Raw genomic sequence first — 26972 nt, 5'->3', positions numbered from 1 at the left:
GATGCTTATATCTTTAAGCTCTATGTACTTTCACAGGATCGGAATCTGGAATGGTTCCCGAGATTGCGGGCCAAGTCGTTAGCGGCGGACGAAGGTGAAGGAGAACAAGTGGAATTAAGAAGTCTACAGTCGCAATTAGAATCCACGCAGATGTTAGTTAAATGTTTATCCCAGCAACTTACGGAGCTTCGTGATCAGGTAATCTTTTAAATTAATTTGAAAGGCAAAAGTATCTAATAGAGTAAGGGATTAATTAATATATTACATGCAAATTATATAACATTTTTCCTTTTTTTTTAACAGATGACAGAGCAACGCAAGCAGAAGCAGCGGCTAGGTCTCCTGAATTCTGCTTCTTCAATACTGCAAAATATACCCCCGTAAATTTAAGATATATATTTTATAGTTTTCTTCTTATTCTGGACGAATCTCAGTTTGATACTCCAAGACAGTACATACGTAAAAGATATTCGTGTGTTCTTAACTGGCATTTAAAAATGTGAGAATACTATTGAGTAGGTAATCTGAAGCATTTTTACGGTTTTGTTCCTAATTTTAATGAAAGTAAAGTACGCTTAGGGCATTAAGATTATATCATTCTCCTTTTACTGTAAAGGCTCTTGGACTGGTTTGTCGGTCAGCCATCAAGGAACTCTAATACCGTAAACTGCATTGTCTGTTTCAATGTGTATGAATATTGTTATGCATATATAAAGAAATTAACCGTATTGATATACTAAAACAGATAAATTACTTAAAACTTCCAATTAAAATGTTATAATATTCTAATGTCTTTTAGAATATTCTTGTTTTTATGTGATCATTATTATGTTTTAGTTTTGTTGTAATATTTATATGTTTCTAAGTGGATATATTAAATATAGATTGTAGTAGTAAAAGCATTTTATAACAGTTATAAATTTTATATTCTTTTGCGTTATTTTTAAACTACGGTTGTGTTATACGATTTTTTTTTGGTAGATATAAAAATGTTTTTAAAATTTGTAAAATCGGTACAGAGAGATTTTCTGTATATTTAATTATATATATTTACAGATTATATTCATTTAGTATAGAATATTTTTTTCTTTGTTGATATTACTTTTTTTATAGTTATACAATTACTTTTTTACTTTGTATATAGATGTAATAAAATACACGGAATTATTTAAATTATGTGCTTTAGTAAAAGCGCATAATTTCATAATATCAAAACGCTCAAATTTTAATTCTGTAAAAATCGTATAAATTTGCATTCTGCAATATTTAGATTGATACCTTGTTAACGATTTGTAAATGCGGTTAAAAAATATATGCATAATTGCGAAAGATTGAAATCTACATTTGGGATATCAGATTGGTGGTTCATTTTTACAAAAATGGTCATAATCATGAGCGATGTCACTAGTATAATTAACAATAATATGGTCTTAATAGGGATCAATGGACTCTATCTAACATGTATAGGAAAAATCTTTTGAATTTTCAGATTATGATCAAGTTTTAGAATGTTGTTGTCCGACTATTTATTGTTAATATATAAACGATAGTTGACATTATAAAATTTTAATAAAGTTGTATTATTGTATTATGATATAGATGCATTGCATAGTTGAACATTGCATGCTTTGCGCTGTTATTATGGAGTTAAAATTTAACTTTTTCAGAATAATACTTGAGATTTGTGTCTATATGCGAATATAATAATGTATACATTTTATTTGTTTTTAATGTTGATATAGAATTTAACGCAGTTAATGTATATATTTTATTACACCATAATCGTATTAAAAAAATGAACCGATGTTGATTAGAAAGCAAATTATATTATCACATATTATTAATTATATGTATATCGATCTCCTTATATTTCCTTTTTCTTTTGTCAGACATACCAGATTGTACTGTTAAGATCTTTAAATTTAAATAGTATCTATTTAAGATATGTTACTTTTAAAATGTCTCATACGATCTTTTATTATATAATATACATATGTAAAACTACATTATGCATGTAGATTGCGTTCATACTTACATGTGAATAAATTATGTTCTTTTTTAATGATGATATATTTATTATGTGACATTTATATATAAATTTTTAATAAATTCACTTATAAATTAATACATTAATGGTATAGAAAATATTTATATCAATACATTAAACTGGGAACATAAAATGTAAAATAAATGTGAAGAAAAGTTCAGTTTTGAGATAATAAATTAAAGGTCAAAAATTGTCGCAAAAGCCATATGCAGTTATTATTGCGAAAGCAAGTTATTAGAATAAATTACTCAATTAATAAGATTGAACGTAATCGTATATTCGGAAATAAATAAAATTAAAGTACAGGTAATTGCATAATCGTTTCGATCCTCAAAATTTAGATTATTTTTAAAGTACACTGTTACACAATTATATTTTAATTATAGCACAAAATAAAATAAAATAATGTAATGCAGAAAAAACTAAAGACTATGGATCTGATGATACTCACCGGAAGTATCCTACTCTGCTATAGTTCATCGTACGTTTTGTGCACATAGAAGCGGAAGTAAACGGCGATTATCGAAAACGCAAGCACATCCACTTTTAAGCTTTCCTCTGCTGAAAATAATAGCAATTTGTTTTATCCATGTTTTGTCTTTCATTCCAATATAATACCATTTGCTTTTTCATTTGCTGTAATTTTAAAGTAGGTCATATAATAATCTCAAACATTTCTGTGAATTTTAAACGCTGATCCGAAGCTAAATAGAAGGACAATTAGTGTTTTATTTTACTTTATTTAGACTTTATATGAAACAATTGACTATTTATTGTGACTTATATTTATATATATACGCGGCTAGTACATGTACATGTAACACGTATTTTTCTTTCGTAGGTCGCATGTTTGTGTAAAATCGGTATGCTTTTCAGATGAAAAGCCAGCTATTGCATAAATGCGCAGTGATAACGTTGAACGCAATTTCTAGGTAAGAATGTTGCATGAACACAAAGACGTGTGGAGTCATACTTCTATCTGGGAAATTAATTTTTCAATATTTCCCTCACATCTACGCTTTTTGTGTCAATTATTATCTATTGCTGTGCCTCGACTTTTCAATCTCATTCAGGAAAATTTGCGATAATTAAGTAGATACGGACTTTCATATATGTTTTGACGAGGTTTCTTCGACGTAGTTTATCTAATAAATTATAACATAACGTATCGCAATATGAGTACCTTTTTCTGCATTATATCGCTAATTCAATTCGTTTAATAATGGTGTATAAGAGTAATTAGATCTGTTACAGCAGAAAACATTGAAATCCTTAGACAAAAGTCCTGATATGAAGCATAATGTATCAGTAATCAGTTTATAATAAATTATTACATTTGCGAGCTACTTTCTGGGAAAGTAAAATGTAACTTCGATTAAAAACAAAACAAATCGATTTTTTAACCAAATCATGTATATGGCTATAAAAATTGAAATTTGTTAATAACGATACGTCCGAACATAATATAAAACATCTTTATATCGCATTTGAGATATAAAATCCTTTCAAGGAATGCAATGACTAGTATGATTATACTTAGGCCATAACGTTACATTATATTACGCGTTACAGTTAGATATAAAAAAACGACAATCTATCGTGGATTATAAAATCAATGGAAAATCGTAAAAATATTCTCGCATTGTCGTTTAATCGAAGTATCGATTTGCGATTTGGTTCTACTGGCTGGCATTTTGGTGAATTGCGTACATTAAATATTTACGACCTAGCATTTATTTCTGTTTCTTTTTTACTTCAATAATAACTTCAATCATGAGTTTGTCAGCGAATCGGCGCATCCTATCTCCGTGAAACATTTGGAAAACAGATGTTTAATGTAAATCTTTAATTGTGGATCCCTCGAGAGAGAAAGAGGGAGACAGAATGGGATGGAGAAGAAAAGGGGAGGGGAGAAAGGTAGATCGATAATAACAAGATGAGGGTATTCCGTTCGGCTGACAAACGTATAACAATAAATCGCGTAGTACCTCATGGCACGACGAAGCTCGTTCGTTAAAATACATTCTCTCTTCCTTCGGAGCCGCGTAAGATTACTTATTTTATCGTTACTTTACAGTATAATCCGCAGACTTATGGTAGACAATTAATCGTGTTCTGTACAAATTCTATTAACGCCACTACCTATGTACACATGTCGTTACCGTTGGTTGTAATCTCTTACACGTGTAATTTGGCATTCGCGTGAGAGAGGTGACTCGTGTGATTTTCACTACTTCAAATCCGTGCATCGCGTTCTTGCATGTTAATCTGCTTTATATATAATATATACACATGCCATTTTGTTGGCATCAATATGCTTCAATTAGAAGTCCGAAATTTGTGAAAATTGCGAAAATTAATGAAAAATGATACGCGATAGTTTCAGGCATGATCAGAAAAATCGCGATTTTAATATAATCACATAACTTTAATAAAAATCCACACACAGCTAGTCTATACAAACATATTGCAAAATATAACGGACTTCTATATTAAAGAGTAACGTTTTATTTAAAAAATAAACATTTTAATTAAAAGTAAAAAGATGAAAAATATAAGTGAGAAAGAAGTAAATGAAATATATTAAATATATAGAACATACCTAAAATTTAAAGCATAAATTAAAGAACAATATTAAAGAATAATATTTTATTGCAGTCTAATAAGATAACGGTTAAATGTGAGGTGTAGAACAATGAAATGTCTTGAAACAACTTTCATTATTTATTTGCATAGAGAATATAAAAAGTTTCAAATTAATCGGATGAGGAGTGGACGATCTAAAGACTTTACAGATCCATTTCTTTAGATCGAGTGACAGTCGGCTGTGCGAACTAAAATCGCTTATTAAACGTGCTGATCATCACTCTCTTTAATTCCGACGTACATGAATGTATAATATGTATATGTATATGATTCGATCGCGAAGAATTCTGGTAAATTCTGGCTCGTTAATTCTCCATTCGCACCGCGCAAGATCAGAGCGTACACTGTGAGTGAAAAATATAACAGAGATCAGTTAAAATTTCCTGCGTCGCTCAACGCGTCCTCCTCCCTAAAATATTTCTCTCGCGTGATAATTACGCAGCCGGGGAATTAATGAGCCAGATCGCGAAATCTCGAACGCCGATCGAAGAGGGGTGCTGGGATGTGTGTCGTCCTTTTTTAAAACATCTCACATCGAGCGACGTAAAATCGAGGACTGGCGCGAGTCCTCATCGTTTATGTACACGCGTGAGACAAGTAACGTGAGTCTCGCGGTTTTCGATTAACAGGAACGTGTGTGTGTGTGTGTGTGTGTGTGTGTGTGTGTGTGTGTGTGTGTGAGTGTGTGCATTAACGCGCTCTTCCCCCGAGTTTTAACAGTCTCAACAATCGAACGGGCGCGCGAGTAGAATCGCGAACACGAGGACGAGAATGAGCGCTGTCCCACGCGGCTCGGCGTTACTCGAGGAGCCCACTCCGTGCCAGTTCGGGGCTGGCGATGGTCCGCTTTTGCGAGTGTTGGCGATCACCGTCTGACTTCGCCATCTCATCGTGTACTGCGGGGCCGTCCTCCCGAGGGCCTGCAGCCTGAGAAGCAGATCAGATCTCTTATCCATGCGTACCCTTTCACTTACAACCCTGAGAGCTCTTCATCCCTCTTCTTCTTTGATAACGAATATTATTCGATTTATTCGAAGCTCGTATCTTTTGATGTGAAGACATCGAAGACAATTTTTTGTATATTTCAAAGTTTTTGTTTCACCTTTCTCGTTAAATTTAATATGTATAAATCGATATTTAATAATGATAACAATAATAAGTTCATTGAAATACGAGTAAAATTAATTAATAAGAAAATATTAACAAACACCAATGAAGTTAAAAAAAGGAAATACGAAAAGAAAGAATTATGATTTTGGAATAACAATGATAAATCTGTTAAAAACTATCTTGTCATCGTTCGATTCAACTGCCAATCGGTCATTGCCATAGTCACCGAAGAAAGTCGCTCGAAGAAGTTGCTATTAAGCGTATTTTTCTTGATGTCTCGCAGATTACGGAATAGAAGGAGTAACGTACCGCTGTTGTAACTAGGATTGCCTGTCGTAAGGCGGGATGAACGATGGCCGATTGTTAATCAGTGGATAATTTCTTCGCGCGAGACGACAGTAACGGATCACGCGGGCATCAATCCGCCGCGCGTTTTATGCAGTATAGCGCGGGCTCGATCGCGCGCTCCGGTAAAACGCTCGTTATATTTCAACCGACCGTGTCATAATCTCTCCCGTCGAAACTGTCGCGGAACTGTCGTTAAAAGTAGCTAATAGACAAGGTCGCGACGGAACTTCCGCCGGGTTAATCGGCCGGGGCGAGGACACCAGGGTCGAAGAAACTCACCTAACCACCGCGGTATTCATCTTCCACGGCAGTGTGAAATTCTTGTGCGTGTCTCTCGAGCAGAACGTGTGCAGTCTGGGTCCGGCGGGGTCGCCGTTCTTCCTGTACTCGTGTATCGTCAGGTTCCACGCCGTGCAGGGCCCTGTTAAGTAGAAGAAGTGTACCATAGAGCGGACAGCGTCGCAGTGTACTCGCGATAAATACGCCCTTATGTAATGTGTGTTTGTGAAAGTGTCGTAATATGTTCAAACAAGTCATGGATATGACGGGTATTACGAGTCCCCATGTGCTGCATAAGTAGAAAGGGTATTACGAGATGTGCCGTCATTAATCTCGGACTTCTTACTGAAGAAGGATCTCTCTTCTAAATTAACTTGCGTCGGGCTTTGAATACCTTTCTCGAATTTATTTTGGCTCGGAATTGTTTCTAAGTAATTCCATAATTAATTTTTTAGAGAATTAAGGATCGCCGATGCAGACACACCATTTAGTTTTTTAAATTACATTTCTCAAAAGAAAATTAAAAGTATATAACTTTGGAAGCATAAATAGAAACTATGAAGTGTTTCTTTTCAGATAATATAGCAATTTTTGACATCGTTTTAAATTTTGCAATAATTCAGTTTTTCGAAGAATAAGTGAGCATATAATAAAATTCGATATAGTAGGCGGTAATATTCTACCCTTTTTTTATAAGTCATCTCACAATATACTTATAAGAGAATATTTATGTGAGAATATTTATGAGAAGTTATGCAATTTACAAAAGAAAATCGTATGAATATTATTTACGCATTTGAAGAAGTCGGTTTTAGATGATTTTATGTAAAAATAAATCACAGATTAATTATTCTTATATTTTTATTATTTCTTTAATTATATCTAAGCATAATTTTTATCATTTTCATCATTAACAAAGTGCAATGCTTAGTTTCCGAGAAATAAAGGAATAATAGGAGGTCTATCTAATAGGAGGCATTGGCAACTTTCTTCTGTTTAAATACACGCAATAATTAATTATTCGCAACTGTATGATTTTTTCCTTCCTCGTTTCATTCCACAAAAAAGGCAATAATGCATGCAAGAGAGAGCTAATAGACCTGTTTATTGTCAAGATTCTAGTTGTCTGTTGCGGTAAACATTGGTAAATCTCTCATGCCAGAAAATGCATCGTTCAAAGATGAAATTTCGCAAGAAATGTAACTGAAAGTCGGAATACACGCATAAAGATGAAAGTAACAGCGGTACCATGGCTTGGAGAGGTATATTAAAGCCATTTCCGGTGGCGGCATTTGCCGGGCTTTGGTTACGGTTCCGACTCTACTTATAATGCTCTGGTAAGGTGGCGAGGAGGAAGAAAATGAAAAAGCTATGGAGCGCGGGGCAGAAACGAGAAGATGAAAGGAACGGGGACGGCGACATTTCTATGGCGAAGTTGCGGATAGAGTGTCGTCGTCGTCATCGTCGTCGTAGTAATTCGATTCGCGGAGGTTCATAAAGCGGGCGGTTTCATAGAGATGCACGAAGCCTCATTAATTCATTTAATAATTCATTCGTTACTTATTGCTGCGGTCTCTTAGCAAAATAAATACGCGCACCGTGCAGATGTTGACAGACAGGACACGTGGAGACTTTCTTTTTTCTGTTGAATCTCATCCGCGTAATCTATTCCCATAAATCAAATGCTTCCTGCACAGAGTTCAATATTTCATCTTTCATATATTTTCGTGGACCAATAAAACTCTATTTTCTTGAAACATTGCAGGAGATATTCCCCGTATGCAATAGATGATATGTTCCCATACGAACGCACAGATCACAATTCATGGTGCTATCGCGTGTATGTACATACATCCCGCTGCACTGATCGATCGCCGTTACGAGAGTTCCAGGAGAAAACAGGACTGAGAACGAGCGGGAAGACCGTTGAAATAAATAAATCGCTTCGAATTACGAATCAAATAATAATATCGCGCATTAAACATAAAAAAAAAATCAATAGCATTCGATCGATCGATTCTGAAGGAGATGATATATTTACACAGGGCTGCAAAACAAACCGTATATTCAGCCGCAAATGTACGTACAGCTACGCTCGAGTTAGACAGAACAATATTCTTCACTCTGCATTTCATCCCAAGAAGAACAATCGTAATATTTCCAAGCTCGAATATAAGCGATAGGTGGTAGTCGCCTTTGTCGCGCTCGGCTCGTAAGATGACGATTTACGTACCGCAGAAATGGGAAAGGCGAGAAGGCGACGAAGGGTGGAAAAGGGCGAAACGGGGAAGGAGGGAGAGAGGAGAGAATTACGCGAGAAACGTGACAGGCTGGAAAAGAGGAGAGAAAGGACATAGCGCGTGGCTTCTACACGGGTGAAGCTTTAGCTTCACCGTTGTCGTGGTAAATCCGATGGTCTCTTTAATCTCGCGACCCACTGCCATTCGTTTCGCGCCCTCCACTGCCTCTTCGGTCGATCGGCTCTCTCTCTCTCTCTCTCTCTCACGTATATACTCTCCAACTTATTCTTCCAACTTTCACCCTTTCGTTCGCGGCAGCGGCGGCGACGGCGGCGGAGCCAATGGCGCGGATAGAAATTCCGGCGGTCTCGGAAGAAAAGCAATCGAGAGAAGATTTCGCCGTGTCGTCGCCAGAGACGGGGCGCGTCTCGCGCGAAGGATGATCTATCTCTGTTTTCTCTCTCTCGAGCCCCGCGCAACCGAAGGGATCGAAATAGAATTTTGCAGATAGAATTCTACGAATAGAATCCCATTGCTGCGGGACCAAAATTTGCGCTTATCGAAATAAGAGCTAAAAGCGATAGCCAGGGCGACGCTAGAGATAACAATTTCACATCGATAAAAACGTCAAAGCGACACACAATGTTCTAGTTTGAAAATTGTTTCCCTTTAATATTTTCAAATTCTCTGAGGAACTCTTTTCGACAAAGGGAGCATTCGCACAATGAATCGCACGTGATGAATTTTTGCAAAAATAATAATTAAAAAATTCAATTCGAGAATTGGGATTAAAATCGGTTTTTCGGGAATGTGTTTATGTGTAAAATATTCACGCGAGAGACGTTGTTAACTCGAAACAATTTCAGCGGAAATATCAACAGGTTCGTTACGGCAAAGAAATTAATTGCACTATAGTAACGTGGGATTCCTAATGCTCGAGATCTGCGAAAGATACGCCGCTTCGGAACGCAGTTGCTTTTTGTTTTCTTTTAATGCCGCTTGAAGATAAATCGCTCGAGGAACGTTCTCTGGAGAGACGTGGATAGGTACTTCTAGATAAATCATTTTCATGCTATTAAACTGCTCGCAGCTTTTCTCGTAAGGAATAAAACTGCGGATTAACGAATTCCACGGATAACTGCACTTCTTTGGCACGAAAAAGAAAGCGGGAGAAAAGCACGCACATATATAATTATTAATAAATCAAATCACGACGCTATGAATATTTTTCATTTTACGCGAAGTTGTGCAAAAGAAATTAATTCTGTGATACGTAACAGTAAGTTAAAGTAAGCATAACTGTGCATTATTAAATTACTAAATTTTACTTATTTGATTTTTAGAGACTTTAAATTAGAGTCAAGCGTTCACAAAGTTCAAATTTACATAAGACATACTTTAAATATATTAAAAATATTGTGAAAGCAAGAACCAGAAGTCTGTCAGAGATGACTTCAACGACCGAGGAGATATAGATGCAAATCTACTCACGGCTTTGAGTGGATTTGACTTCGATGACGAGTTGCCGGTCGATCGGCGAGTCCAGAATCCAGGTACACTTCTGCTGGTAATACTGATTCAGCTTGAGCCCGGCGCTTGCCAGATCACCGCCATTGACCTCGCCTTCCGGCTCCGTCGTTGTGTGATCGCCGCAGTAAGTGTCATTGATAAACTTGTAGGCCGCGTGGAAATTCAGGCCGGCCCTCGACGACCTCGACCACTCGATGTAGACCGGGGTCCAGCTGCGGATGCCTACCGGAAGCCAGTCCTGCGTGATAATAGATCCCGTTAGATGGATGAAATGAGGACCGAGGGAAAATAGTGGATAGTTCGAAGAAATTAGAAAAAAGAAGCTAAAACTGTTAAAAAATTGAGAATAACAGCACCGATAAGAAAACAACTGAGACAAAATGAGGCTGGTAATATAGCAATATAAATTTAATCAAGATATTGATTGCAATATTGTAGGAGAAAGCTATATCGATGACTTACTGGCAACACGCTTAATTATCAATCGCGGATTTCGTACTTAATCCAATACAGTTAAATTACACAGATTTAGCTCATAGTTCGTATGGTAGCCTCAATTGTGTCGGAATAACGAGCATTTGAATATGAAATGATGATCCCACGAATCGTATTATCGTTTATAGACTCGCTATAACGATTACACTCGATCAGGTGTAATCTGATAATACGTCTATTAATAATCATCGTGTGGATAGAGTCGAAGTCAGGTCAGTTATGTGCGAGATTGTAGCAAAGGCACTTTGCATTTTGAATAAAATTATTTAGCATCAATAACTTCCTGAAACAATCATTTTCTAATCTATATAAATAAAAATGTAAATGTTCGTTCGTCATCTAAAATCTCCGTAAGTTTTTCACCGATTGCTTTGAAATTTTGACACAACGTTGCATTTGTAACCGTGAGTGTTGTTATGGGGTTTGATTTTGGATATACCGGATATGTTTCTTTTGAAATGATGGCCATAATTTAAGTGTAACAAATAGTTTTTCATTAATATTATTGAAATTTTGACACATTGAGACGGGGAGAGACGGGGAGAAACCGGGAGAGACGGAAAGAGACCGGGAGAAACGGAGAGAAACGGGAGAGACCGGGAGAGACGAGTAGAGACGGGAAGAGACGGAGAGAGACCAGGAGAGACGGGGAGAGACCGAGAGAACCGGGGAGAGACCGGGAGAGACTGGGAGAGACGGGGAGAGACGGAGAGAGACCGGGAGAGACGAGTAGAGACGGGAAGAGACGGGGAGAGACCAGGAGAGACCGGGAGAGACGAGTAGAGACGGGAAGAGACCGGGAGAGACGGGGAGAGACGGATAGAGACCGTGAGAGACGGGGAGAGACTGGGAGAGACGGGGAGAGACCGGGAGAGACGGTGAAAGATCGGGAGAGACGGGGAAAGACTGGGAGAGACGGGGAGAGACGAGTAGAGATAGGGAGAGACGGGGAGAGACGGGAGACCGGGAGAGGCGAAGAATGTTTCTATTGTGTTTAAATTAAGGTAATAAAAAAAATAAAGATGGCTTTTATTTTATTGAAAAAAAAAAAAAAAAAAAAAGAACTTATTTAAAACAGTTTATTGAATGGATTTCTAAATCCATGGCAGCTTTTAGAAAAAAAAGTTAGAAGTACGTGAATAAATAAATATTAGATTTATTAAAGATAGATAAATGCTTATTCAAAAATAAAATAAAAGAGCAACAGTAAAGCAAGGCTCTTGAAAGTTAAACAACGAAAGCAAAGAAAATTTGAAAAAAACGTAGCATAAGAATAGAGAGCCACAGCAACGCGTGGCAGGGCATAGCTAGTTAAATATAAATTTCAAAGATGTGTGCCACTTTTTTATTTCATTTTTCTGTGATGCGTTCGTTATAATAATCGCATATTATTTATTTATTTTATTAAGAACAAAATATAGATTGTTACGCAGTGTATAGATTTAAGTTACATCTACATTGATTAACGTTATGATATATGATGAGACCACGTTAATGAAACTGGTATACATTTCATGCGAGCGTTAATATCATTGTACATATTACGTTGAATTAATTTCCCGCAAATAACAATTCTCCCCCTTCAAAAAAGAGGATTAATTCACAATGATAATTCATTTATTCATTTATTGTTATTTTAGTTAACTCGTCGATAACAGTAAAAAAATGTTTCGGATTTTTAAAAGAGATTCGCATGTGTAGTAAATTCTCTTTTCGAGGAGAAAGAGAAAAAACCTTTTCGCACCGAGAGAAAACGACATGATAAACATAGAGAACACGTTCGCGGAAAATTGCGAGCGATGTATTTTAACGACATCGCCAACGTTTCCATGTGACAATGCGGAGGATATAAAAGTTGCGGTAATAACGATAGCTTTTATCTCGCGACATTCAAGGAGCGGAAGTGCGCGTGGGATAAGAACGGAGCCCCGCGCTTCCAAGTTGAGACGCTCATTCGAGGCGGGAGCGCGCGAGATAAAGTTTTTCCGCAGCCCGCGCTTACCTGGTAATTCCCGCAGAGACAGGTGACAATGTGTCCGGTCTCGGAGACGAGCAGGAGGTGGTCCATGCTCTCCAGGGACTTGCTGACGCAGTGGCAGCCGCTGTCGCCGCACTTGGTCTCGCACGGGTTGTTCGGCGTCTGCTTCGTGCTACCCTTCACCTGCAAACAGAGGCATTGCAGCGTTCCAAAAAAGTGCGCGTGAAAATCTGTACGGGCGAAAGAGGGATGCTGTAAAAGAATAGCGAAAATACAATAGTTATGATGTGCCCGGGATTGGAGAAGCGATGCGTTTTACTGATAAAATCTTTATCGTTACTGTTTTTTTTGTTACGATCGTTTTTTTCTGCTTGAAATGTTGTAATGGTTACGTTTTTACGGTAACAATGACAAATTTACCCGTTACATTGTTATTTGTTTTAATTCTCTATTATCTTCAATAAAACCTATTCAATAAAATATGTATTTGGCGCGCAAATAATCGGTGTGCAAGATCAATAATTACGTGCAATAAATGCAAATATAAATTTTTTTTATTTATTTTTACATTTTATATAATAAAATATATTTTAAAATGCATTCCGATAGTTATTGCAAATATTGAAAGTCTATATACATAACGTGAACGATATAGATTTTCAGTACGGTGAATATTTTGTATATAATGTATTAATAATAACTTAATAATAACCACTTAATAATAACATTAATACTTAACAACAATGTTTAAAAATTGTCAATAAAATTTGCAGATTTGTAAATATCAATCTAGGAAATAAAACTGTCATTAATTCGTTTAGTCGTTAGGTGCATATATCGGAGTTACCCTATTTTATAATTCTACGTGTTTAGATTTTCCAAAAATCCAAATATATATCTAAATATATCTATATATGTGTATGTGTATTATCATGAAAAGATGATTTATAAGCGCAACGCAAGAGATTAAAGTTGCACGATTTTCCCGGTATGCGTAATGGATTCGCAACACGGATGCGACGTTCGTATCGTTCAACGTGGGATTACAGTTGGTATGTTTCTACTAGGAATTCAATTGTTGCTTTATCGTTCTCGTAGGAGTTGCTGAAACCCGTAGCTGAAACCGTAGTCTCGGAATAGCGTCTGATCTCTCGGAATATTATTTCTACGCGGATTAAAGGTTCCGCGCTGTACAGATAGAAAGTTTTAGTTTTCCTAAAATCCTCTCACGCGCATTCGACAATTAAATGTTTGGGTGAGGTGATATTTTTTTTTTACTATCAAATTAACACTTTTTTTTCTTTTCTCTTGTTCGTGCGAGACGGTGCGTTAAAAAAAAAAAAAAAAACGAATTTACGAGAATTTAATTTTTCCCAGCGGTCGTTTAAACAATAGAGATTAGACATTTTGAGGAACTCACGGTAATGACCACCGACTGATTGGGCGCCGGTATAAAGTGCTGCCTGCATTTCACTGGGCCTTCCATGGCGAACAGCCGATGCGGTTCCGGATGCACCACCGAACCCTCCACCGGCGACGTCAGCCCGTAATATTCGACGTCGCATACGCTGGCCGGTTGCTGAGTGCCACCCTCACGTTCTGAAGCATCAAATAAAAATACGTGTTGCTAATGATAGTGCCTGTAAGAGAAATTACTTCACAAATTATGCTTTGTAAAAAATTTAATCCGTACAGATAAAATAATGTTTTGAAATTTCTCCGTTATTCAATATAATTTCTTGTGTTAATTTATAATAAGAAATTAATTATTAATTTAATAAATCAACAATACGTAACGTAGAAAGAGACATCAGTAATTAAAGAGAGATTTCAATCTGCATGCAAAAGTGGGGTCTTGAGATTTCTCTTTTGTTTTAATAATTTCTACAACTGGAGTTAATTATAAAATTAGTCAATCAAGATTATTAATAAATGTAACGAGAGAAATATGACATGACGTAAATGTAATTATTATATACTATTTCATATTCAATCGAGAAAATTACCAGGGCGATCTCGAAATATAAAATATTTTTTTTTTATCGTTTCACTTAGATCCGCTGAACTCTCGTGAGACTCTTACGACTCTCCTCGCGCCTCTTAGCTTAATTTTTTCCCCGCGAGACAGTCCCTCGCAGCCAGAGGGATATATACATTTCTGCGAGTTATAGGTGGGTAAATGCCTTACGGGCATTTTCATTTCGAGTTCGCTCCGCTGACGGGATTCCCTCATTCCGTTTCTTACACGGCAATTTCGCATGATTATTCGCGGCAATTCGGGATCGCGCCGGTTGAATTCGACCCCTTTCCCATAAGTAGATCGGTCTCCTCGGGTCGCATAAAGTTTTATGTTCCGCCGGATCGTACCCGGCGCGAGATAAGGTAGGCGGCACTCGGAATTCCGGCGGAGAGAACGAAAAATTCGAAAACGTTCGATCTCGATATTCCACGATCGCACCCGTGAAGAGGAACGGGATAAAAAAAAAAATGAAACACAGCGGCGAGAGGCAGGAACGTCCCTGTGTGCGGGAATCGACGTCGTTACGAGCGTGAAATGAAAAAGCTGACGAAACCAAGTCGTGATCGATTCGAAAGTCTACGCTCCTCGTTGTTCCCCGCCGTTTAAATACAGCGTACAAATTTAAGACTCTAACATACCGTCGGTGGTGGATGACTGTCCTCATCAATCGCCGCGACGCGAATAGAGCGAGAGGTACGAATGCACGGTGTGTAACACGTGTAACACGTGTAAACGTAATAACGTCGACCGACGACACGATCACTCTCGTCAATCACCAGTCCCATCGACGATGATAGGTTTGTCGTCAGGCACGACTTTCGATTCTTGTCATTTGCGCCGCTTTTTTAAAATAATGGTCCATGATTGGATCTATGTATATCGCCGCTCGCCCGTACGATTGTTGTAACTCGGGATGGCTATTGGCTACGAGCGAAGCTAGTAGCCGTTTCATGTATGGGCAATGTAAAAAAGGAAAATTCGTCGGAACGAGAATTTGATGCTGACATGATGTGTCGTAAAATTCGGTCGACGTTTAAAATCTCATCGATATCAAAATCCAATTACTGTTGTCCGCGTTCCGTTTGGCCTGTTAAAATTTTATCTCGCGCACTATTGGCTTGTGTTTCCAAAACGCTTGATCGATTTTAATTTTCGGCAAACCGGACGTTTAATTATTTACGAGAAGGAAAGCGATTACAAATTATAGAATAGAAACAATGTATGAAGAGCAAATCTTATCTCAGGCGAAGTAGTTTTTTATTTAAAAAAAAAAGTAAAAAAAATTATTGAAATATTAATTTTGATATTAAAATTGATATCTTCAAAAAATATATTCTTCTATAGTATTTATTATTATATTTTATATTAGTTATCGTGCGCAAAACATTAGGCGGATAAAGTTTTTGTATTAAAAATCGTTGTATACATATACGCATCATTAGCCCTGCTTTGAATTTAGATTTGCCTTCAAGCCTGTGATACACGGTAATCTTTACTTTGCAAAATTGCCGTAACAGTCGCGGGCGAATAATTATCCGACCGCGAATAATTACGAGTTGCCCGATACGAGAGCGCGCGTGTAATATACCCCGGGCTCTCATTTTAATCTCCAGGATTGCTCGGCCAAGGAAAAGGTCGTAGCTACTTAATCGGGGTTAAATCTAATCTTTGAAACGGGATTAAGCGCGACCGCTGTTTTTGCGAAGACTGACGCGTCGATATCGTGAATGTGTCCTCCGGCAGCCAACCAGAATCCCTCGGTCGAGTGCCAAGCGAATTTCAGGATTACCATCCGGACGTGCCTACCCTCATCCGATTAGAGGGGTTGGGGAGAAAGGGGATGGGAGGGTGGGGCCGAGGCTTTGACATCGATATGTCGAGGCGTATTTACGGTAATTAGTTACTCGTAATTAACGGTTCGAATGCGCCGCAATCGGCAACTCGAGAAGCAACGGGCAAAAATCTCGATTCGATTAGATTGTGAACGCAAATTGCGCCGATAACGAAAATGATACTATCATCGTGACAATACCGGTTGTTTTATGAGGAAAGAAATGCTCTGGAAAATTTTTGACTGTTTTTTGTATATAGTTGACCAACTCAATATTGGTTAGTGCTGCTTAAGTAACAATTATCTTTACGTAACAGGATATCAATTAATCGAGAGATTTGACTAGTATAACTTAAAAATAGATAGAATAGCTGATTGTAATTTTTAGTCGTAGAGGGTTAATTTGAAAAAATAAACGTAAAATTAGAGTTACGAGCAATCCAAGTTGTATGTTTTTTTCCCCAGAGTACGAGACATCATTCCCAGCAAACACTGAATGCATAATGTCATGTATATCTGTGTTATATAGCATTACATCTATGTTATATGCGATGTTTGCTGAACCGGCAGACATGTCATCGCGTTGACGATCACATGTTATTGGACAAGGAGACGCAGAAGAAAATCACCAATACTGATACGAGTTTTCTAAAGTGACACTTCTTATTTTACGAAAATTAAACATTGCATTAGATTAATACTGATAAAAACACGATCTGCTTAGATAATTAAAGAAATAAAAATTAATATATCCGGCTTGTTACATAAAATCAACTAAAAACAAATTTTTCAAATATAAAAATAATACATTCTTATAATTTTCTTTTGTAAATTACGTAGTTTAAAAAATAACAAATATTAGTACAAATTAACACATTTATCGACAAGACCAAGAATATAAGATAGTAAAAATTGTATAGGATGGAATAGAAAGCATTAAGAAATTTATTGATTCAGTAATCTAAACTAATCTTTATATATTATTGCGTCTTGTGGAACAACATAAGATATAATATTTGTATAAATTCTCGAAAACGTTTTATCTCAAAGTGCAAGATTTCTAGAAAGCCTTATATACATTAGCTTGTATTTAGACACAAGTAAAAATAAAAAAGAAAAATGTAATAACCTAGTCGGACTTTTTAAACTCATTTTGTCAGACGCGCATTTTTGTTTATTATATGAAAGACTTTCCCCTATTATTATATTACATCGAGAGAAAAAAAAAATTCTTAATTAACAATTCATAATTGTTTACTACGTGTAATTTTCGTACTATTCAAGAACTCACGCGGGGGGAGTCAAGAGACATTAAATTATAAGATAAACTTCATTGCACGATTTTTCTTAGACTTCCGCTCGGAGGCGTAAAACGAGGGAGTTTCTCGGAAGCGCGTAAAGAAGCGCGATTGCGCTCGTAACTCGTAATGAACAGGAGAGAAAAAAAGAAAGAGGATCCGCGCGGAAGAAAAAGTAAGTCATTATCGGGCGATAGAGCGTAAGGGAAGCGTATTTCTTGCGATTTCGCGGCGTTCACGCGCGTGCTGACTTGATTGCGCGGCGACAGCGCGCGTCACGGTCCAATTTCCAACGCGCAATCTTTTTGTTTCGAGTTTGCCCGCCGGCGCGCCGCTGTGTTGTTCGTTCCCGTTCCCGATGACGCTCCCTTTTACGACTTACCGTCGTGAAAGTAGTACGAGACCTCCATATACTCCTCGTCGGTGGGGCTGTTGGAGGCGCGCCTTAAAACCACCGTCATGTCTCGGCCGTTGGACGAGTATCGTTTCGGCTCCGTGTACCTGGAAAAAGAGGAATGGGTAGAGGGAACGTCATTTGCGCGCTCGGTGGTTGAATCCGTGGGCGAGGGATAGTTTTCCCACGCTCCTTTCGCGCGAGAGCGGCCCGTAGAGTTTTCCGGGGGTTGAAACCCCCGGATATAAATCGAACGATCGACGAGCAAGCGCGTCGAAAGCAGCAATGAACTGGGACCGTTTCAATCTTCATACTGCCGGTCGCTGGTCGACGTTTAAATGTCGGCACTTAAATACACATCGGTCCGCATTTATATCTCACTTTTGCCAATAAATGCGTACACGAGAAGACAGAATGGCTTTGCCGAAGTGTCTACAAATTTAAATGCGTACAAATTTGTAAATAATTTTGTAAGACCATCAAAGTAATTATGTACACTAGTAAAAAAAATGTGTTGTATTTGTGACTTGTGTGTAATTATATAGTAAAATAATTATAGTTAAGAACATCATTTTTATAGTAATTATTACTATAACATCATGAATCATATGCTAAAATAATTATATGTAATGTAAGTTGCATGCTTGAAAGCGCATCTATCGATAAACATGAGTACAGGTCTTATCTTCGTTCTACTTTGCGCCAAAATGTAGATTAGATACGGAAACGTTAGAGCTGCAATTCCAGTTTACAGGGAGAACCGCTTTACGATTCATTAAGAAACTTTACAAATAATTGAGCATAAAGCAAGGCAGATATAATAACTCTCAACTTATCTCGGGATGTATAAAATTTATGCCATTGTGAACGATCTCCGTTAAAATAGCCGAATAGCTTTGCATCACGACCGCGCAATCAATACGGAGGAACGACGGTGACGTTCATCGAGGTCGTTCTATGAATAATGATCGATCCGATTTCCGTTTACGTACGTTACAACGCACACATACACACGCGCGCATTCACACACACACACACACACGCACGCACAACGAGATGCGGGATTCGTGACACTTTTCGCCGGAGACACTCGGGGCATGTGGAAACTTCGACGCGAATTATTAATTCACGGCCATTATGGCCAGGAGGGCACGAGAGGTGGCATGACGCGCGCGCGAAAGGACGCGAAAGGGTGCTCCGTGGAAGTTACACGGGGCGTCGGGACAAAGCAGGATGTAAATCTTGCACGTAAGACTCTATTTTCCCCGGGTAAAGTTGTAAATGGACGTCTTGGGAGCCGTCCTCGATAGTCGGCGCGCGCGAGAATTGCCTATGAGTTAGTTTTGTAAGATAAATCGGGCGCACCCTTCTCCCCCGGCGTCGACGCCTGCGGTGCTACGGAAGAGAGGCTCGCTCCCTTTGTCGCTCGAATGAGCGTCAGAATTACGTCGTCGATTTTCTAACGTCGCGGTAACTTTTGCCGCACGAACGATGTCACGTCAGTCGCTCGAAATCGGTGACGTTCAACGTCTCTTCGAACGAGTTTGCCGAGGTGGTTCGTTGAAAGTGGGTCATACCTTTTTGTCGAAACATTTATCGAGGAAGAAAAATTACAGCAATATTTTGTTCAACGTTTTCCAATGTAAAGCAAATTAAAACAAATATTTAGACAAAGTCGTTAAATATAGAATAATAAAGTTTAAGTTTGACACTCTTTAAATTATAATCAGTGAAAAGTTAATAAAATCAGTGAAAGACATTGAGTTTCAGTCGTATATTTACGAATTGTCAATCAGTGATATAAATACACTGATCTTTTAGTGATTAAATATGAATTCTGAAGTGAAAATCTCTAAAAGATAGTGAATATATATACTCATCAATTATCACAGTTATAGTATTCCACTGCAAATTAATGATAATACACTGATTGATGAATTTTAAGAGCACGAAGAAATCTTTAATCTCACATTAGTGTACAACCGAAAACTAAAGATAAAACTAAAGAAAGACAAGAGCAAATCTTGAAAATTTAAATAAATCATGCACACCGAATTAACCGACCGACTTACATTTGAACGTCGACATTTCTAAATCATCATATTATCGTATATTTAATATGAGAGTAGAATAAAATATACATTTATTAATTTTTATTAAATTTTGATGTTAATCCTTCTCTGGAATTACGTTTAGTAATCCTCCCGCGGCGCGACGCTGATTAGGTGATTAGTTATGTGTAGAAGCCAAAATGCCTTGCTATTTGTAGGCCGTATTACAAACTAGCGATATGATTATCGCGATATCTCCCGTACACGCGGGATGGTAGTTTACTTTATCAGCGCGCGGGATGAAACGATGGCACGATACGGTTGATCTGTGTCGGTTCATTGGCTGCTCTCCCTCCCCGTCCCCTCGAGCACGCGGGCACGGGGAGGGGTGGCTTTTAGTTGAGCACGGCGTGCGTGAAGATTAAATTACTTGATGGCCGTGCCATAGATTGATCCCCGATGTGTCTCGCGTCCATGCACGAATGGATATTAAATAGAGCGCGTTCCGGGCAACTCACTTGAATAATCGCGATGCCCGATTAGACCTTATTACCCTTTTGTTCCACGGCGATGTGTCGCGCGCGATGCCAATGATACGATTTCCGTCTTCAAATGTCGACGTCGATAATGCATCACTTTTTCTTCACACTTCCTTATTCAAACCTATTTCCTTGCGAGGTCCAAGAGGTCCAAGGACTAATTTAAAGAGTTATAGGACTCTACATTGAGAGAAAAGAAATGGTTGCAATTATCATAATTTAACTCAGAGTCATTTTCGGCGGTAGTTGTATCTACATTTGTCTCAATTATGTCTTAATTTATATTTTTTGATACAATAAAGTACAAAGTCCACTTCCTTGCTTTTAACGAAACTTCGGATTACGAGCTCTCTACCTCGTTTTATTTCGCGTCTTAATGTCGTTTCGGGAGTATCGCGGGAGGCGGAAGGCCGGAAATTCGGCGCGGGTCGAGTCGCACGCGATGGGAAACGTGCCCGACTGAAAGTGGCGGCGGGGTTTGGAGAACGTGCGAGGCGGATGAAGCACGGGCGTTATTTCGCATGAATTTTTACGAGATTAGCCGGCATAAAACACGCAGCAGTCCCATAGGCACGTACGTACGTACGCTGCATCCGGACGACCTGCTGCTGTTGCTACTAAGCATAAATCGTCCTGGGACCGGCTGGCACCGGAGGGGGCGGCACAAACGTTAGAAATTAAAATAGATTAAAAACTGCCAGCGGCGTCAGCAAGGTGGCGAGGCGCAACGCGCGTGCGACGAATATCGCTCTTCCCGAAGGCAGAAAACGGAAACGAGCCGCCTCTCTTCGTATAGCGGAAGAGAACGAATCATAATCACACTGTTGTCTATTGGCTGTTCATACTCTCTGTAAGATTTTACAAAGAATGTTAATTTCTTAATTGTGAGAGATCCTTACTGTCATGACAGGAATTCCCAAGAGTCGTGAAAACATTTTTAGTGATAGTAGAATTCGAAACCGGACTTAAATTGAGTTACAATTATCAAACTCCGTGCATGTAAAAATAATTCATATTAACGTCAATATCGAAGATAGTTAACAGAAATAGGAAATAAGCACATTCTTTACATCTTCATACCTCATTACATATTCAAAGAAAAAGATTGATAAATTATATTCAATAAAAATGAAAAAGCAGGAGTAAAAGTGGCAATAAATAAATAATCAGCTTATTCGCGGCTATTTGCCGTTAAAAAAAATAAATTAATACGAGTTTGGAAAAGTCTGAAAACTAGGAAGATCTATCCCTAGATAAAATCCAAATAGCGCCCTTATATGTCATGTTGTAATTCGTTTTCCAAATCCACCGGAAAAGTTTCCCATAGTTGAGGGGGGACACATATACGTGCGCGTGACGTTATCACAATATTTCAGACGTTTTACCGCGCGCATCTGTCGATCGAGGAGAGCGAGAAGCCGGGTATAAACCCGGCGAATCGATCGCGTACCATATCGGTAACACCGACGGTAGCGGCGCTTCGAAATCTCTTCTGGGAAATCTCTTAGCCTGGCCGCGCATCTCTCGTTTGGCCATTCGTTGGTCGGTTCTCGTCCTTTTTGCACCGGCCGCATCAAGTTCACCCCCGATGCCAGCGGGGGCGAGGGGGCGTTCGTGCGACAGACATTTCACGTCCGTCCATTTCCCACGGCTTGCATAATGCATGCGGCCGCTGGCTGCTTCGACGACGACGACGACGACGACGACGAGGACGAGGACGACGACATCCTCCTTCCAAAGTCCCCTTTGCACTTATCTCTTCGGGCTTTCCGATCGGCCAGCTGGAATCCTGGTTCGCGGGTCACCGCCGGCTTCCAGCCTCGAGAGGAATCACGCGATACCTTTGTTTGTTGTCGCCTCCACGGTCTGTTGCCACGGCCGATTGGTCAATCTTGTCTCCGGAGGCTTCGGACGTCGAAGAGAGCCTGCTCGGCGAGCTCTCATCCTGGATGTAGGACATGGATGTGGATCGCGCAGACACGAATGCGCGAGATTGCCTTTTCCTTCCACATAATGCCCGATAATGATATACTTTCTTTTTCCTCCGCCTTTTTGCCGGATTGCGCAACCGCGCGCAGGTATTTTTCGTATTTTCTCGGCTGCGGCTTACGAGCACGTTTCGAGTTATGTTTCAAATTATTGGATTGTACGTCTGTACGATCCAATTGTAAGCTTCGAGTGCGGCAAGCGGAGAAACGACAAGTCGTGACATCTGACCGAATAATTGTCGGAATGAGGATCTTGGAAAACGGTTTTCTCTCTCTATAAAAATTCCGGAATATGCATCTCGTCCTCTTCACGTGCTACGTCGCTGTTCAATATGTATGGCTAAAAATCTTCTTTCAAATATCTTTCTCGTCACGTTTTTCATTTGATATGACCTCTATTCTATCTACCTTGAATTCTTATCAGGCATCTCGTCTTACATCGATATCTCATCTTTTTCGGGAAAAGCACACGTTACGAATAAAAAATTTTCCGCTGTAATAATTTATCGCGGAACGATCGGATGCAAATAATTTCAGATATGTAGAGAGTAAAATGTGAAAAATAATAAAAAATAAGTCTCCCGTTTTATCAAACATTTAATAATTTCCAAAATTTCAACAACACTACGTAAAGCTTTTATATTATTTTATTAATTTTAGATTAATAGTGTCTATACATATAGCTTTTGTTTTAAATGTCACACAGTATATTTAATTTTATCATATTCACGAGCAATTCGTTATTGCAAAAGAAATTGCCTTTATGCAGCTTTAATTTTCCAAATTTTTCCCCTTTGTCGGCATTTACACCTAATTTGCGACCGTCACGATAGCATTTTGCGATCAAACACGCAGCAAGTCATAAATTCTAGAACGCGGGATATTAAACGGATTAGCTGGTATTCTATCAACGCCTGGCGCACGCTTGCATTTATTATTATTCGTGCCGGTAAATCGATCGGCATTAAATGTTTACGATGTCGAAAGGACGCGGTGATACGCGCCTTCACATAAAACGCGCGCATCACCGTGTGAAAACTACCTACTTGCGCGCGCGAGGATTTGTATCGTTGAATAACACGCGGCCGGACATAAAGAATCCATTTTCCTTTGAATGAAGGCATGCACGGCAAAACGAAACAACGCGGCTCGCGCATGTATCTTTTTCTCTCTCGTAATTATGCGGAATTAAATGTTTGCCACGCAAATAAAGATGCCAGACATATTCGTGGAGTACCAACGTTACCGAACGCGCGGACATAAAGCTTGCACCTATTTTGAGAACCAGTGTACGCTCCATGTATATTTTACGAGAGAAACGTTACGCAATTTATAGAAAAAAATCTAAATAAAAATGTAAACCAGCGTCAAATTAAATAGAAGTTGAATGAATGTTGCAAAAGCTATCAGGTCTTTTTTTCCGCGGGATATTAACGATCGCGTTAAAAAACAATACACATTCGTTTCACGCGCCCCTTCTAAAGTTATTTAATCAAAACGCGAGAATTTACTGCGTAATCGAAAGATTCTCGCGTTTGTAAAAATCGTACCATTACGTTACGAAGGTACGTGCGCAACCGGTTGTTTCAATGTATGCCATAAATTTTTGCTGTGTTTTTTTACGGCCACGCTCGCTTTGCGACAGTTTAGAATTACACGTGACGCTCTTTCTCCGGGAATAGTTCGGGAGAAGGTAAACAGAGCTCAAAAATTTCGGTTATGCTGTTATTGACTTACGAAGAAACCGGGTTTGTCGAATATACTTTCCGATAAGCGCATACGCGTATATAATATTTCCTCCAAAATTTCATAATCTTTTTCCGAAATCACAGGTCGAGGAAAAAATATATTTCGGAGAATTAATAGCGCATTTGCAGAGAACATTAAAAAGATTGGATGTTAAAGAAATTGTTCAATTTCTATTGAAATTAATAGACCTCAGTTCCGTGCGCAAAATGAAAGAGTTGCGAATAATTGAAGTCGCCAAATCCCCGGAGAGAATTCCCTCGCAGAGTCGAGAGAAATAACTTTTGCGGCATAGCCGTGGTGCAAGCCGGTGCTGACTTGTGTATCGGTTGCCGTAATGCCGCGCGGCAATAACGATCGAACGGCCTCAGATAACTGCCGTCCCCGTGCGTGCTCTGTGTGACGTCTTTTCATTCGAATATGTACCCGGGGGTAAATGCACCACGCGGAGGAATGTGCATGCACGCGCGCGAGAGGGATAGCGTCTGGCTACAGCCATCTTTCATACTTTGACTTCCGGCGAGATGAGTATGAGGTATCGCTTTGCATGCCGCGCCGTCTAGTTCTGGGATGGAGACGGATGATGGATCTGCCAGGGCTGTTTTATGATTACGTGCCCGACGATCTTTCGCCGCTTCCTCGGCGCTGGGCTCCTATTTCGCGCGTCAGTTCAGCCACGTTGTCCCGTGATACGTGCCCGAGGTATAATGAATAATCCTCGAGGTGCGCTACGACACGTGCGCACCAGTGAGAAAGGGATGGCTTGCGCGCTAATATCAGAACAGAGGCGTAAGGGACTTAAAAAGAGAGAACTCGCAACGAAATTCGCTTCGGGTCTGCCGCGTCGTCGTTCCAACCGATTTGTATGTCTTAATACCTACGTCTCGTGCGCTAGCATTTCTCCGCGAGAGCTGAGATTAGCGTTTAGAAACTAATCCTCATTCTGGCGCAAGGTTCTAAGGAAACTCAAGCTGTACAGTCCCCCGTTTTAAGCTGATGTCGCGCGCGTTTTCGAGCTGCCGGGGAATCTCGAAATTTACCAACTCACAATTACGATGCATCACCTACAAACCGGGGGGTACGATGGTATCTCTCTAATGACCGCTCTAATAACCGGGTGGGAATCCACTTACTTATCCTGACTCGCGAGTTCCCGTGGGAGCCACTGCGCCGGGCTGCAGATCCTCTCCAAGGAGTTGGCGGTATCCAACATTCCGTCCTCGAGCGAACCGTCGAATATCTCGATCGTCGACTGGCAGGACTGTGCGCTGTAAAATCGATAGTGGGAACACATTTATCAGTGGATTTTACGGTGAACGTCATGCGCGCCGTCAAAACTCATCGTTTCATAGCGCAGGAGAATTTAGCGTCGATGTATCAACTGCAAATTCTCGTGTAAAGAATTTGAAAGATACGACGGGCTTTTTACGGAAATGAAAAGAACAACTATAAGTTAAAAAAAAAGCGTAGTATAAACGTAATCACGATTATTGACATATTAAAAAATTTTGTAACTTTAAGTACATGTTATGCGTAAGCTGGAGATGGTAACAATTATCAAGTTTTATTGATTTATGATTAAAGTTTCACTTCTAATAAAATTTTATAACACTAAATAGACTCTTTGAAAATTCAAATAAAATAAAATACAATTATGTATGATATAACTTATATTACATATTGAAGAAACCATTTAAAATCGTTTTTTTTAGTATTTGTCAGCCATTGGGCTATTTGCCCCATTGCATGCGTTAAATGTACTATCATCCCGATTTATTCGCTTGTCAATTTAAGCCGGAGGAAAGATCGAAAGCTTTTGGAAATGTTACGTCCGATATTTGTTCCGGGATAATCCGTAAATGTATCATCCGAACCAAAATATTCGAGTGCCGCGTTCTCGTTCGCTCTAATCGCCTCACAGACGCCGCGTTTGCGGAAAGTAAGCTGCAGATCCGACACGAATGCCGCTATTACGCGCGCATGAAAACAGGGTAGAGAGAGAGAGAGAGAGGAAGAGAGAGAAAAAGAGAGAGAGAGAGAGAGAGAGAGAGAGAGAGAGAGACGCGGGGGAGACTTTGGTCCGCGAGCAAAGGACGCACGATATCCCCCGTGCTCGGAGATACTTTCCCGGTTCACCTGGCGCTCGGATTTACAATATTCCATTCAAAATTCATGCTACCTTCAATAAAACCCTCCGTTCCGCGTCTCGTAAGCGTGCGCACCCTCCACCTCCCGCAGCAGTTTATATCAGCGGTTACGTGGATATCCGCGGCCTCGAAGACCAACAGCGAGGAACGCGCATTCGTGTGCGATGTCGAGAGGGTTGTCGGAGATACGAGTTGCAGTCAGTTCCCGGGGAGGGGAGGGAGGGAGGGGGGGAATGGTTTCATCTCTCCCCGGCGGCGCGTTCCAGCCACCCCCTTCCCCCGGAC

General features: G+C 39.3%; 2 protein-coding genes across 16 annotated transcripts in view; one reads left to right on the top strand and one right to left on the bottom strand.

Moving 5' to 3' along the window:
• LOC105835203 (inositol 1,4,5-trisphosphate receptor) overlaps window positions 1-791 on the top strand; it is a 49012-nt gene extending 48221 nt beyond the window's left edge. For all 3 annotated transcript variants that reach the window (XM_036292975.1, XM_012678257.3, XM_012678255.3), the window contains 2 exons: window positions 37-198; window positions 304-791. In XM_036292975.1, coding sequence (XP_036148868.1) covers window positions 37-198; window positions 304-384 — 243 coding nt within the window. In that variant the 3' untranslated portion in view covers window positions 385-791. The remainder of the gene's footprint in view (window positions 1-36; window positions 199-303) is intronic.
• A 1965-nt stretch (window positions 792-2756) lies between these two features.
• Window positions 2757-26972, bottom strand: part of LOC105835207 — a 317882-nt gene continuing 293666 nt past the window's right edge. For all 13 annotated transcript variants that reach the window (XM_036292968.1, XM_036292969.1, XM_036292971.1 and 10 more), the window contains 7 exons: window positions 25674-25808; window positions 18205-18323; window positions 14094-14272; window positions 12698-12856; window positions 10162-10438; window positions 6431-6572; window positions 2757-5620 (listed from right to left, as the gene is read on the bottom strand). In XM_036292968.1, the coding sequence (XP_036148861.1) occupies window positions 5416-5620; window positions 6431-6572; window positions 10162-10438; window positions 12698-12856; window positions 14094-14272; window positions 18205-18323; window positions 25674-25808 (1216 nt within the window). In that variant the 3' untranslated portion in view covers window positions 2757-5415. The remainder of the gene's footprint in view (window positions 5621-6430; window positions 6573-10161; window positions 10439-12697; window positions 12857-14093; window positions 14273-18204; window positions 18324-25673; window positions 25809-26972) is intronic.

This window comes from Monomorium pharaonis, chromosome 10, assembly GCF_013373865.1.
Source record: "Monomorium pharaonis isolate MP-MQ-018 chromosome 10, ASM1337386v2, whole genome shotgun sequence".
NCBI classification, from domain to species: Eukaryota; Metazoa; Arthropoda; class Insecta; order Hymenoptera; family Formicidae; genus Monomorium; species Monomorium pharaonis.
The sequence above is the reverse complement of the archived record's forward strand: the minus strand, read 5'-3'. Positions and strand labels throughout refer to the sequence as shown.